At 46.4% G+C, this 15,068-nt stretch overlaps 1 protein-coding gene across 1 annotated transcript; it reads right to left on the bottom strand.

Annotated features, from left to right (window-relative positions):
- Nucleotides 1-5,265: 5,265 nt before the first annotated feature.
- On the bottom strand, nucleotides 5,266-8,053 carry LOC123408911. Its single transcript, XM_045101935.1, has one exon. It carries the CDS (start codon nucleotides 7,832-7,834, stop codon nucleotides 5,393-5,395), a length of 2,442 nt encoding a protein of 813 aa, XP_044957870.1. The 5' UTR covers nucleotides 7,835-8,053; the 3' UTR covers nucleotides 5,266-5,392.
- Nucleotides 8,054-15,068: the final 7,015 nt, after the last annotated feature.

Genomic DNA, 15,068 nt, shown 5'->3' with positions numbered 1-15,068 from the left:
TCAACCTTTCAAGTCCCTTCACTCCATGCCTATACCAGCTTATAGTAGCTATTATTATTTACATTCAAATTCCAAGCTCAGAAGTTATAACAATATTATCAATGTACTAAAGTTCTATATATTTATTCCTGGTATGTGGCAAATCTATAGCCTATCATCCACTATAACTTTTTGTTTTCTTAGATGCCCCATCTTTGTTTTTGAATTTTTCTATTGTTTTATTGAACAAAAGGACGGGCGTGTCAACACCCGTCATCATGCAGCTGGAGTCATATTTTTTCAAAATTGATCAAGATTTTAAAAAATCTGAGTCCATGGAGAATTAGGAAAACCGTCACCTTGGTGTGCAAATTAGTATGATGACCATTGATCAGAGGTACACGCATACATGATTCTTCTTATAATGCATTCTACATTTGGATTTCCACATTTGGACAAGTAGTGTGCTATGACAAAGCATAGCTTTCCTTCTAGCTGTTTTGGCTAGGTTTATCGTGATAATCGTGTTTCTCCACTTTAATTTATAATGCTTGCATTTCCTGGAAATTTATGTTTTAGGTCATTGGCATTCATCCACTCAGTGAAGGCCAGCTGCTGTCCTCGACTGAGGTTTAATTTTCAAATGATTTTTGTAGTATGTTCATAGTCAAGTGGCAAGTATAAAATTGTAAGTCAAACCGATCAAGCGCTTGACATGTATGTTTTTAAGAAACTAAATAGACTTACCAACTTAGTAATGTTCTTTTAGGTTATTACTTCTCTACTGATTAGTGTACCTCTTTGTTTCAAAAGGAAAAGGAAAACCTGTGTATATTATATATATTCTATAGTTTATCTTCCAACTATGCTTGATTTCCTTTCCATGTATTTTACAGACTTTTTGATGATACTGTCATAAAAAGGGATGGGCAAGGGGGCGCATACCGTCATGGTGGAGCCTTGCCATTCACTCTATGATTAGAGGCTGCGCTTCTTCCTAGGCCAACGACCTTCTTTTCTGCAAGGTGAATGTGGAATTTCCTCCAATTATCACATATTTCCTGGTTTACGCTCATGTATATGCAGAAATTAAAAGAGGTACACAAATCTTGCACTGTAGTACTTGATACAATGGGTCCTTCCATCGCAACATTGAAGTGTTCGGACTTTGTGGCATTTCCATACTGATGTTATGTAAGTTTCCAGTTTGAGAAACAATGTTTCCTATTTATTTTTATTCGAGGTAATGGAAGCAGTTATGCCATGTTTGCAATATTCCATTGGCATGTGTGTTCAACTATTGGGTGACAGTCAACAAAGTTTGCCCATAGGTTCAGATCAGATGGTTGATGTTACTACCTATTAATCAGATGGTTGCGAGTTAATACAAATAAGAGTAATGTGGTATATGTTGGGATCCTGACTTACAAAGGCTGCTTTTGTAGTAATTCAGTAGATGTATTCATTTTATTAAGACGGATGATATTTTCTAATCAAAATAATTGCTAAGTATTGATATTGTATGGTTGTCTGCCGAGAGTGCGGGACAGTACATTGATTCTTTGGCACATAGTTCTTCATGGCTTTGTTCGTCGGGACCTACTGCTCAACCACTGCAGTCCCTCACTACTACCGATCAAAATTTAATCTCTCATTTCCATTCAATACATCTATCATTCTTTTCCAAATCTGGCTACATGTTTCGTGTCTATATAATTACAAAAACAGTATCAATCCATTCTTAAAATGGATGGGTGCGGCAACGCGCGCCTTTCATGATCTAGTAATGTCGTATTGATCACCAACCATGGATGTACTATGAAAGTAGGGTAAAAATGGTAACGTTGGCCGCCCCTATTTTGATGCGTGCCTTTGGAGGAAATTATCTAAGTTTTTTGAACTTGAAGTTGATAGTAATATTTTAATGCATACACCGAAGCCTGGTTTTAACATCGATGTTTACTTCCCTAACAACATCATCCGATCAGATTCTGATCCATGTTAGTTTTCTTTCAACTCAGTTTCCTAGGCAGCAACCAATTGGGATTTCTTCTTCTGACTCTCTTTCCAAGCCAGCGGCAACTTCTAAATACCAATGTATGCCCACTATTATTCTACACCGTCCTTAATAAATAAGCACTTTCAACCTTTTACGCAGGATATGCTAAAAATCTGCATGTTACTAACCATACCAAATTTAACTGGAAAGACTTCGAGCATGTCATAATGTTTGTTCAAAACCTACCAGTAGAATGTTTGAACGCTGGATTTCGGATGGGAACTAACCTGCCACTGGTGCACACATTGAAAAAGACCAATTGTGTCAACAAAATGTTGGTACAAAAATATTATTTTTATGTTGCTATTCATAAACTATATATAGCTTCAATCGTAGGTTACAATTGGTTTTTATTTTTCATCGCAATACAACGTATTCCCGGCGTGGTCCTATCACACTTGTGCCTACTAGGAACGCTAAAGTGATTGTAATATACCGCATTTCCCGCATAAATGGAACCGTTCAAATTAATAGGTTCTCGTTTTCCTAGCAATGCGTCCACATTTGAAAAATGGAGACACTGTTATACTCATGCTCTACCAAGAGAGTGAAGGGATCTTCCTTTTCATTCACGAGATGCCAAAATACCGTGATCAAGTTGTTTCCAGTGTATAGTTGTGGTTGTTGGCCCTGTGCTTCATAAAATGCGTTGCTTGTTACTATCTTAAGTATGTAGTTATTGATCATATGATTGTCAAGATTGTTCAGTTCGGATTTGTTAAGTACCGTGTTAACGTGTGTACACTAAAATGATGTTTGTTGAATTCTTAAATTTTCACAGAAAATATTAGTATAGTGATGACCCACACGTAATCCTTTTAATAAGTAAGAGTGTCGAACCCAACGAGGAGCAGAAGGAAATGATAAATAGTTTTAAGCAAGGAATTCTTTGCAAGTGATGTAAGTAACAGTGACAGATAGTCTTGTAGCAAGGTAATTTGTAACAAGTGACAAGCAACGATAATAACAAAGGTACAGCAAGCTACCCAATCCTTTTCATAGCAAAGGACATGCCTGAAAGTACTCTCATATAAAGCAAGTGCTCCCGAGGATACATGGAAATTTTTTTCGAGTCATGTTTATCGTACTGTTGATTCGGATTCGCTACTTTCATAATTTAATATATGGGTGGACCGGTGCTAAGGTGTTGTTGTTACTTGAAGTAACAACTTACTTATGATCAAACCCTCTCGTAAGCATCCGCCACTACGAAATAACAATTAAGATTAATCTAACCATACCATAAAACATGAGGATACAAATCAGTCCCTAATGAAGCAACACATAAACTAGGGATTAGAATTGTTCTTAAAATTTGAAAAATGTCTTTGCCTTGTAATAAATGTTCTAAATTTGAAATAGTTATCGTTTTCCAAAAACACCCATAACTTCAAAAATGTGCGGGGTTTTCAAAAAATGTTCTAGATTCTCAAAAAAAATTCTTGCTTTTCCAAAAAATGTTCTTATTTTTCAAAAACTATTCTGGTGTTAATAAAAATGTTCTTATTATCAAAAAATGTTTGTAAATTGGAGTTCTATAAAATTTCCCCTTTATCACAAAAGTGTTCACACTTTTATAACTCCAGCAAAATGAAAATGTGAATAATTTCCGAAATTTGGAACAATTTTTTTCGAATTGAATTTATGAACAAAATTTGAAAATGGTTGAAAATGGTAGCATTTTATTTAAAATGAACAAAAAAATTAATTACAATTTTTTTAAAAGAAAGATAAATTTATGAAATAAAAAATTAAATGGAAATAAAAGGAAAAAGGAAAGGAAAAACGAACCAAAAACAAAAAAGAAAGGAAATAAGCAGAAAATGAGAAAAGAAACATAAAAAAAGAAAAAGGAATTTATCAGATTCTTTTGAGACAAAATAAAAGCTGGGCCGGCCCAATAGGACGGCCACCTGTGCGGTGCGAGCGTCATATAGGAGGGGGAGTCACCAGTTATCGAGCGCTCCCACACACTGTCACTTGACGTATTTTCAGCCATCGTCACATGTCGCGTTTTGAGCGTTTCCTCATAATTTTGTTTTTTATTCTTTTGCACGCGTATTCTGCTTTAAAAAAATTCGATTTTTCCTGGTGTTTTGGTTTTTCACTGGTTTTTTCTAGGTTTTTGACGAAAAAACAATATTTTTACAAAAATACGCGTTTTTTGTTTTTTTTGCTAGAGGCACAGTTTTTCCTTCACGAGAGGCACAGCGTACCTCTCGAAAACGAAAAAAATGTGTTTCTTATTTTTATTTATTTTTGTGAGAGGCACGGTTTGATTCTGCGAGAGACACGTTTTGGTCTTCGTGAGAGACATGACCATGCCTCTCAGAAAGGAAAAAAATAACGCGATTTTTTTTACGAGGGGAACGGTTTTGCTTCCGTAAGAAACATGGTTTGTTTTCGCGAGAGGCACGTCCGTACCTATCGAAATGGAAAAATAAGGTACAATTTTATTTTTAGGAGAGGCACTATTGGAGATGTGCTTAGGTGGGCCATCTTGTTAAAGGAAAAAATGTCACTGACTGAAATTCGGAGCAAACATCCCAAGTTCCAAGCCGACCAGTAGCTAAAGTGTACAGCACACATCCCAAGTTCCAAGCCGGACCAGTAGCTAAAGTGTACAGGCACGTCCCAGGTTCGACCATGGCCACATCAAAGCAGAGCACACATCAGAATCCAGAAGCAGGAAAAAGAGTAAACCAAGGCGTAGATTGTTAGAGTTAACCTTGTTGGTTTAGTGTTTATCATACTTTGTTTCCTGCATGTAGTTGAGGCTGCGGTAGCCTGTGCATGGAGAAATATGAGAACCTGTACACATGCAAGCCAAGTTGGTTTAGTTAGTCCGGTTAGTCCTTAGTTGAGATAGTGGAGAGTGGTTGCATGTGCGGGCATCCATCCATTGAGTAGTATGAGCTCATGGCTGTTAGTGTGGCCTAGATGTGGACCGAATAATCAGCTAGAGAGGATGATGCGGTCGAATAGCGTGGCCCTGCTAAGAGAGGTTGTTACTCGTAGCCATAACTACCTGCTAGTGGAGAGGAAATAGCGGAGCAGTAGTATGTGTGTATATCTACTAAAGGACTTGTAACCAGTTATGGAGTGCGTTGAGAAAAAGAGTAAGAGAAAAGGCAGAAGTGTGTTGCCGGAAGAACTCTGTGTGCTCTTGTGTCTCGTGTGTTGTGTGAGCCTTCTTCAACGTTCAGCTCGTGCGTGTGTGTTTCTTCTTCCTTGAACAGCCCCAACATAGATTCCATCACATACCTAGGGAAATCATTCTGACTACACAACTGACTGATACAACACTTAAACCTTACGCCTGCACCATCTAGAACAAATTCGCAGAGGAAGCTCCTAAACATGTTCCATGCTGCCGACAGCCACCGGCGCCGCGCGGCGCATGCCGGTGTGCGTGGCCAGCGCCCAGAGCACGGTGACGAACTCGCCGCCCTCCGGCAGCACCTTGGCGTGCCCCATGACGTGCTCCTCGTCCCCCGACGGCGCCACGTACACCATGATCTGCACCCACAGATCAGCCAGCACCTTCCACATCACCTCCACGCCGGCGGCGCCCTTGGCCTCCTTCTCCAGTGCGTGCTCCAGGATGGCCCCCCTCTGCAGCGCCGACATCTCTGTCATTTCTAGCGCCTGCGCCAGGTTCGGCCTCTCTTCCAGGCGCATGATCTGCTCGTACCCGGAGCCCAGCAGCGGCGCCACCGCCGCCGGCAGGTGGTAGCGCCAGAAACCGACCGTACGCCTCAGATCTTCCTCCATGATCTCGAAGACGCGCTCCGCGCTCTCCTCGTTTTCCGGCAGTAGCTCCGGGTGGAAGGCTACCAGGTAGGCGCAGTACTTGGACAGCGTCGTCGCCACCACCATGTCACGCGAGGCGGACGGCGATGGAAACTTCTCCTCGAAGAGGCAGGTGGCGATGTGCCACGCGAGGATCACCTCGGCGATGCTCTCGCTCTTGCACGCACGCCGGAGCTCCCCGTACTCGGCGACCGCGAGCTGCCCGTTGCTGAGAAGCCCCCGACGGCTGCCAGTGGGGTCGTAGTGGTCCTCCTCCTGCAGCGACGTCGCTGATAAGTACTCCGCGATGGAATGCTTCACCTCCTTTGGCACGGCGATGGCCGGCAGCGTCAGCGAGACGGCCGGCATCATCCTCAGTTGGCGGCTGAGACGGCAGGACCTCAGTGCGGAGAACTGCTTCATGGTGATGTCCGGGTGGCTCATCTTGCTCCGCACCCACAGCATGCGGCGGATGGCCCAGCTGAAGGTGGCGCTCCGGCGCCAGTGGGGCTTGGCCGCGTACCCGTGGAGCATCGACACGAGGAACCAGTTGGAGAAGAGGAAGACCACAAATTCCCACACCTGCTCGTACACCAGCACGAGGAAGAGGAGCAAGGTGATGGACAGGTCGATGGTGGAGAAGAACACCGACGGCGAACTGAGGACTCTCATCAAGAGGCACCTCGCCATCCTGACCACCCCGAACGAGACGCTGTAGTTGTCGCTCTTCAGGCTGTCGAAGGCGAAGAACACGTCGCCGTTCCCGCAGAGGACGACGATGACGAGGCACAGGAGCAGCACCATGGCCGGGAGGAGCAGGTAGTTGGCGAGCAGGAAGAAGGGGCTCGCCAAGGCCACGGGGACGACGGAGTGGTAGTACTCGCTCAGGAAGATGGTCTCGTCCTTCATCACCTGGAACAGTTCCTCTGCTGCTGCTACTTCCTTCTCGATTTCGCCTCGGCCATTGCTCTGGTTGCTGCTCTTGCTGCTGCTGTACAAGCCTCCTTTGAAGAAGATGAGGCCCCGGCAGTCGCGGGTCTCGGCCTCGCTCATCGGCGGCAGGTGCTCGAAACTCCGGCGAAGCAGTTTGAAGAGCGCGAAGGAGAGACAGAGCCTCCTCAGCCGCCCATCTTGGTCGACGGAGGCAAGGAAGAGGTCATCCTCTGCAAGCTGCCAGATTTTCCCGACGGTCGTCGTCGTCGCAGCGGTGGTGATGTCACCTCTGACGCTGTAGCCAGCCGGGGTTGGCTTATTCACCAGCTTGTCTTCTCCCATCACCGCGTACCGACACCCCTTCAAGAGCTCGTCGTGGTGGTGGTCGTCGTCTCCATGCTGCTGCTGGTGATGAGGCGCGTGCATGTAGGACATGATGAGGCGCGCGTTCTTCCCGTAGGCCAGAGAGTTCTTCCCCACCAAGGTGAAGGTGACCCTCTGCACCAGCTTGGCCACGCAGAGGAGCCAGAGGATGCCCAGCATGGACTTGCGCCCGGGGCCGCGTAGGTTGAAGAAGACGAGGCTCCCGAGCCAGACGACGCGGCCGGCGCGCTCCACGGTGCCCCTGTGCCAGCCGTCGTCCCCCCGCTGCATGCGGATCTCCTCCACCTTGTTGCGGAGGAGCTCCACGAGGAGCATCCACGTGAGGATCAGACGGGCCCGGAGGGGGAGCTCGGCCGCGGCGGCGCCGCCGCACGCGAGGCCGCCGGCGTTTTTGGCCTCGGAGAAGAGGTAGGACATGACGGGGAGGAAGAGGGAGAGCGCCTTGGAGAGCACGACGCGGACCTTGGGGTCGAGGATGGCGCTGGTGTCGGAGAGGCCGCTGAAGAGGTTGAGGTTGAAGAAGAGCGCGGCGAGGAGGAACATGATGACGGTGGCGGAGAGCATGGAGGCCTCGTTGCTCTGGTCCGCGTAGGAGGACGTCAGGTTCCACACCAGGCCGCTGGTTTTCCCGCAGCTCGCGTTGTAGCCAACGCCACCGCTACCGCCATCGCCGGTCAACAGGCCCATGGTCACCGACGCCGACGGAGTGCGTGTGGATATTTTGCTCGGCTATCTAGCGGAAAAGTTCTCTCTGTGTGCATGAGTTGTAGACTATCTAGTTACGGCCGCCATGCCATGCATGAGCAAGACCATCACATTCGCTTTTCTATTTGTATGTGAAAAGTATAGACTTGGATTCAAGTCTAAAGATTGCATAGCATATGTATGATGTATCCTCCAAAACCATATTCTGACCAGGTTTGATCACCACGTGGTCTTGATGAACAGTAAATTCAAAAATAAAAATAAAAATAAAGTTATTTCAGAAAAAACAGAATTTTATTGACATCCAATATGCTTAAGTGTGTAAGGTGCGTGCAATTTTTCATGGTCTTTAGACACTCGAGGAGTTCGTGACAAAAAAGATTAAGTATACAGTATGTGCAGTAAATTCAAAACAAGTAAAACATAAATGTGTTGGTGTTGCATGCAAATTTTCTTTGTCATTGGACATTCACAAACCTCATTGCACAAGAAAAACGAACTGTAAGTTTGAAACAGATAGCCAAAAAGTCAGAAATGTTTTGGCATTTATTAGATGCTCAGGTGCGCATAAGGCGTGCAATATTTTGTTTTGTCTTTGGAGATTCACAGAGCTCATTCGTTCTATAAAGATGGCCAAAATTTCTACTTTTTGTTAGAGGCTTAGAGCTCCTCAGATATCATTTCCCAACAATAATTTGGGCGCACATTGCGCACCCAAGTAGCTTTGGTGTCAAAAAATTAGATTAAAACTGATTTTCTATTAGATTAGATTTTCCTTTTCATGAGCTCCCAGTCCTCGGCGTCCAATGTACCCACCCCCCATCGCCACCTCGTCTCTGGCCGACGGGGCTTGGTGGGATATCACCTCGGCCGCCACATACGTGGCCTGGGGCAGGCGTGCAGGACGCATTCCCACTTTGTGCCAGCTCGGGGGGCGGTGAACCCCCCCCCCCTCTCATACCTGGTCCATTGGAAGGTCTTGGATAGGGCTGTAACAAGAACAACTTGTTTCTCATTACTAACAAAAACCCGGTGTAATTTCGCTGAATAAAGGATTGGATTCCATACCTTTGGGTCGGGGGCTTGACCTTAGAGGTTCGTCGGGGAACCATCTCAAACGCTCCGAGCTCCTCATCGGAATCCGGGCCAGCGCCGAGCAGTGCGACCTTGCTCTTGCAAGGTCTCTTCAGGGCCTGAGGAGGTAGCCCCTCCTCGGCTCCCTCTTGCGCCTCCCTCTTCCTCATCTGGAAAGAGTCCTTTTCCTCCTCATCTTCTGCATCCCCCCTCGTGGGTGGAGGAGGCATGGGTGTCCCCGGACTTGGTATCCAGAGGACCCCTCGAACGGAGACCCCCGCGGGTCTCCTTCTTCTTCTTCTCCTCCGGTGCCATGTATGACACTCTACCAGCATCGCAGTCAGCAATGCTGATCGGGGTTCCTCGGGCAAGGGAGTTGGACCGTCTATGTTTTTGGCTTTGGCAAGCCAATCCTGTAGGGACGGTAGGAGAAATAATAAAACTCTTGATAAAAATTGGAGCTTTAAGTAGATATATGAGCACGAACATACCTCCAAAGGGGGGTCTTGGCATCCAAGCCAGCGTCTTCCTCCTCTGTCGGCCACTCCTGCTGAGGCTTGAGCAGCATCCGCCATAGATTCTCATGGGTGGTGCGGTAGAACTCCTGCACCACCCGGGGGTCGCATGGCTTGTAGGACCACATCGGGTTATCCCGGTGCTGGGATGGAAGGATGCGGCGATGGAGCATGACCTAGACCATGTCGGTCAGCTCAATATTTGTCGCCACCATCTGCTTGATGCGCTTGTGCAACAGCTTCACATCCGGAACCGAGCCCCAGTCTAGGACTTTCTTAACCCACGAGGTTAGCCTCACGGGGGGTCCAGATCTGAATGCGGTGGGCGTTGCCCAGTTTACTTCTCGTGGCTCCGTGATGTAGAACCACTCCTTCTTCGAGCTCTTGATGGTGTCAATCAAGGTGCCCTCCCGCCACGCCACGTATCAAAGCTTGCTTATCACGGCCCCACCACAGTCAGCGTGTTGACTGCTAACCGACTTTGTCTTGAGTTTGAAGGTTTTAAGCCAAAGGCCGAAGTGCGAATGAACCCAGAGGAAGGCCTCGCAAACAGTAATGAAGGTGGAGATGTGCATGACTGAATTTGGGGAAAGATCGTGGAAATCTAACCCATAGTAGAACATCAAGCCCGTGCCAAAGGAGTGGAGCGGGAAGCCTAGTCTCCGGCTAAGCTTGGAAAGAAGGCGGGTGGAAAGGATGGAAGATCAAATGGATCTGGGCGCTCGAGCTTGGAAGAAAGGGGAGTCGGGTTTGGGATGCATGTGGTGGCCTTTGGATCATTTTCCCTTTTTATGGAGGCTGTAAAACCAAGAGTTCCCGCTTACTACGCTGCTCACTCCGCCACTTCCTGAAACGGACGCATCGTTGATCGTGGGTGGGTTAGCGGGGATCATTATTCAAATTCCCTTAAATACGGGACACAATCTCCTCTTTGATAGGACGTGCCCAAGGGAAAGTGGCCTCGAGTCACGGTTCGAGTTTTTCGTAATTGGTTATCGTGACTTTTCGTTAGAAGGGTTGCGAGATGAGGGACTGTTCACCTCTGGGATTTTAAGCCTTTATATTTAATGATGCTTGTTTTTGAAAATGTGACGTCACCAGAGCGACCAAATCGAAGCCAGCCGAACATAAAGGGAACTCACTGCGCAAGCCGATTATTCTAAGTGTGCGGCTCCTGTAGACCGTATACATCGGGGTTGGAGGCTAGTTTGGGGGCTACTCACTACTGGAAAACAGTTTTTTGCCATTTGCCTAGTCTTTGTCGTCTGCTAGCTGATGGCAAAGATTGTCTTTGCCGTCAGCTTCAGCAAAACAGACGGCAAACCACAGGCTGATGGCATAAAGTCTTTTTCCATCTGTCACATCTTTGCCGTCTGCTAGCGGACGGCAAAGAGTCCAGAGGCAGACGACAAAGATATAGATAGGCCCACCTGACCACGGGGTGGCTAGGTCAAACTGGAGTCGGACCTTTGTCGTCTGCTAGCGGACGGCAAAGAGTCCGGAGGCAGACGACAATGCTCTAACACCGTTAACGGCTCCTCCCCCCACCCCCGCCCCTCTCTCTCTCTGTAACGGTCACCCCGCGCGCCCCTCTCTCTCTCTCCCCACCCCGCATGCCCCTCTCTCTGTAACGGCCGCCGCCACCACCGTCGCATCGCCGCCCCTGTCGCCCCCGCCGCCGCCCCTGTCGCCCCCACTGCCGCCCCTGTCGCCCCTGTCGCCCCCGCCGCCGCCCCTCTCTCTCTCTCCCCACCTCGCCCCCGTTGCCGCTGCCCCACCACCGTTGTGCCGCCGCCCCTGGCGCCCCCGGCGCCGCCCCGCCACCCCCGCCACCCCGGTCCCTCCACAGCCGCCCCTCCCGGTGAGCCCCCACACCCCCACCTCCCCCACCCGCATTATTTTTTAGTAGTTTTATTATTTTTAGTAGTTTTAGTAGTTTTAGTAGTTGTTATTGTTAGTAGTTTTAGTGGTAGATTTAGTTATGTTAGTAGTTTTAGTTAGGTTAGTTAGTTAGCTTGGTTAGTTAGGTGGAGGAGGAGAAGAGGAGAAGTGGAGGAGGAGGAGGATAAGAAGAGGAGAAGAAGAAGAGGAGTAGGAGGAGGAGGAGGAGGATAAGAAAAAGAAGAAGAAGAAGAAGAAGAAGAGGAGGAGAAGAAAAAAAATAAGAAGGAGAAGAAGAAGAAGAAGAAGAAAAAGAAGAGAAGAAAAAAATAAGAAGGAGAAGAAGTAAACAAGAAGAGAAGAAGAAGAGAACAAGAGAATAATAAAAAAATAAGAAGGAGAAGAAGAGAAAAAAGAAGAAGAAGTTGATTTTTTATTGTTTGGTATTTAGTGGTAGCTAGATTCTTTTTTAGTTACTTAGTGGTAGATTCTGTTTTTGTTATAGTGGTAGATTCTGTTTTTGTTATTTTTTGCTGTTTAGTGCTATCTAGGTTTAGTTAGCTTGGTTAGTTAGGTTAGTTAGTTAGTTAGCTTAATAGATAGAAGAGGAAGAAGAAGAAGAGGAGGAGGAGGAGAAGAGGAGAAGAGGAGGAGGAGGAGGAGGAGAAGAAGAAGAAGAAGAAGAAGAAGAAGAAGAAGAATAAGAAGAAGAATAGGAGGAGGAGAAGACAAAAATAAGAAGGAGAAGCGGAAAAGAAGAAGAAAAGAAGAGAAGAAGAAGAGAAGAAGAGAAGAAGAATACCTTCTCCTCCTCCTTCTTCTCCTCCTCCTCCTTCTCCTTCTTCTTGATTTCTTCTTCTTCTTCTCCTCCTCCTCTTTCTTCTCCTCTATCTTATTCTCCTAACCTTATTTTCCCCAACAATGAGATAATTAGCCTATTTAGCTACAAAATGGCATGAAAACCTTGGTTAGATCATGAATATTATATTCTTAACTTGTTTTCCTCTAAAATGACATAATTAGAATATTTGTGTTGATCGGGTGGATTTACATGTGATAGTTGTCTCGTCGCTGTGAGGTCTGGTGTGCGAAGACCTGCCCATGTGTTGTACGAGCTCCGCCCCTGCATTCGTGGGTCAGCACAAATTTCATCTCCTCCTCGCCCCTTCATTTACTGTGGCTCGGTTTCCGGATGAAACTTTCTAGATTTAGGTAATTCAATTAATTTATCTGTACGCGTGACCAGTATGCGTCTCCCGTTCGAAAGGGCGACATCTATAAATATGCATGTCTTTGCATATTTATAACCGCGATCCTTTCGAATTGTCCAACATTATCCATGGATAGCCCGAGTATGTGTAGATTGGGTTCGTTTTCCCGTATGTTGTGCCCTGGATCCGATGCGGAATTTCGTCAGTGCCTCCCTGTTGTTCTCCGGATGGACATCCTCTCTGTTTATTGTGGAGACGTGTATCAGGAGAACAGCGGGGAGGTGCTGCCGAAATTTTGCGTTGGATCCGGAGCGGAGCATGGGAAAACGAACCCAATCTACACATACTCGGGTGGGATTAGGACCTATCTTTACCTATTAGCGTGTAGGTTGCCTGGACGTAATAAAAATGGCGAACCTGATTAACTGATGAATATAAATGCTAAATTATATATACATATATTTCTTCTGTCTTTAGTAGCTACGCAAGATGAGTTATCGTGCGTGGATGTATACCGGTCACCCTAGTCAAAAAGAGATGACAAAAGAATGGTTTGTAAAAACAAAGGAATTTGTGAAAGCCGCATTCGCAAATGGCCAGGAAAGAAACTATTGCCCCTGTCCTGGATGCGACAACTATAAAAAGACGACAGAGGCTGTAATGATTGAACACCTGCAAAGGAGGGGTTTTAAGCCTAACTATACGGTGTGGACATTTCATGGTGAGTCTATACAACACACAAGAGCTGAGGTGGTCCGTCGTCGCACGGACGAGCATGGTATCGGGATCGAAGACATGGTGCAAGACTTTGATGATGCTCGCGATTCGGAAGATGAGATGGAGGAATCTGCAAAGGCCTTTTATGAAATGTTGGAGTCTTCAAAACGTCCTCTCCATGAGCACACTGAGCTCTGTCAGCTGGATGCAATTGCACAAGTAATGGCTCTGAAGGCTCAATTCAACTTGGAAAGAGAATGCTACGACGCGATGATGACACTATTTGGACGTTTCCTACCCAAAGGCCATGTCATGCGTGCAAACCTGTACCAGTCGGACAAAATACTTCGTGTACTTAAGATGCCCTATGAGAAGATAGATGCATGTGAGAAAGGATGTGTCTTATTTAGGAAGGAGTATGCACACTTGGACTATTGTCCCAATTGCGAGTCTTGTAGGTATCTTGTGGTAGACAACTGTATGGGTGAGAAGAGGCAGACCAAAATCGCAGTTAGTGTTCTTCGGTATATGCCAATCGTACCAAGACTTCAACGTCTTTTCATGGTCGAAGAGACAGCCAGACAGATGACATGGCACAAATTGGGCAAAAGAACCGAACTAGATGCGGACGGGAATAAGATGATGGTACACACATCGGATGGGGAAGCGTGGAAACATTTCGACGGATTGCATCAGGATAAAGCGGCAGATCCAAGGAATCCTCGAGTCTGCGCCGCCACGGATGGTTTTAATCCCTTTGGCATGACGGCAACCCAATACAGTTGTTGGCCTGTATTTGTGAAAGTGCGTTATATCGACTAGAGGGGGGGGGGTGAATAGGAGATTTTTAGAATTTCATCACTGAGGAAATTCCTTTTGAGGAAATTCCTCACTGATGACTAACTTACAGCGGAAAACAGTAAAGGATCAGAAGTGCAAAGTTTCACAACTGCAGTTTTTCTGAGTGAAGAATGTGAAAACAGATTGCAGAGTGAGGAGGCACGCAGAATACATATGTGGATTAACTGACGTGAAGAATTTGGGGTTGAGGAAATTCAGAGAAAGTCTTCAGCAAATTCTTCAAACAATTGCAGTGAAAGTCATCAACACATAATACGAGGAAAGTAAGGAGTTGAGGAATTAGAACCCGTTTCTGAGTGAAGACAATCGTTGATGACCCAGTTCCAACTGCTGTGACAGTCGTACATCTGGTTTGGAGCGGCTTGGTATTGAAACCAAAGGACACACAATCTCGGGACACACAGTCCCTACCGTATTCTCCTTGAGCTAAGGACACACAGTCCTCGCCCAACACTCGTGGTAAGTCTTCAGGTCAGACTTCCAAACCCTCACAAACTTGGTCACCCGGTGATCCACAATTGACTGCTGAAAAGCTCTAGACCATGACGCCTAACCGTCTGGAGGATGCACAGTCCTCAAAGGTAAAAGGCTTCAGTCCCACACAGGAACAACTTCTTCAGTGATGCTCAATCACTAGGTTTGGTTTGTGGTTTCGGTGTATGGTGTATTTCCTCACTGATGAATTACTCTCGAAGGCTCTGAGGAATTGGGTTGCTCTTATGACAAGTGTCTTTTTCTAACGGAGCAGCCAACCAGCTAGTGGTTGTGGGGGTTGGCTATTTATAGCCTGGGAGCATCCCGACATGATTTGACACTTATGCCCTTAAATAATATGACCGTTGGAATGGATAAGACCAATGACTTTGCGTGGCTATCGAAACGGTCAGGACCCTCAACTGTGAGAGTCCTCATGTCACTCGTATTCCTCACTTGAGGCTTTTGGTAGGATTTAGGCTT

The sequence above is a fragment of the Hordeum vulgare genome, chromosome 7H (assembly GCF_904849725.1).
Source record: "Hordeum vulgare subsp. vulgare chromosome 7H, MorexV3_pseudomolecules_assembly, whole genome shotgun sequence".
Lineage (NCBI taxonomy): Eukaryota > Viridiplantae > Streptophyta > Magnoliopsida > Poales > Poaceae > Hordeum > Hordeum vulgare.
This window is presented reverse-complemented; position numbering and strand designations above follow the sequence as displayed.

What these genes read in the sequence shown, in the direction of transcription:
- LOC123408911 (XM_045101935.1), bottom strand. Translation starts at nt 7,834, where the DNA reads ATGGGCCTGTTGACCGGCGATGGCGGTAGCGGTGGCGTTGGCTACAAC.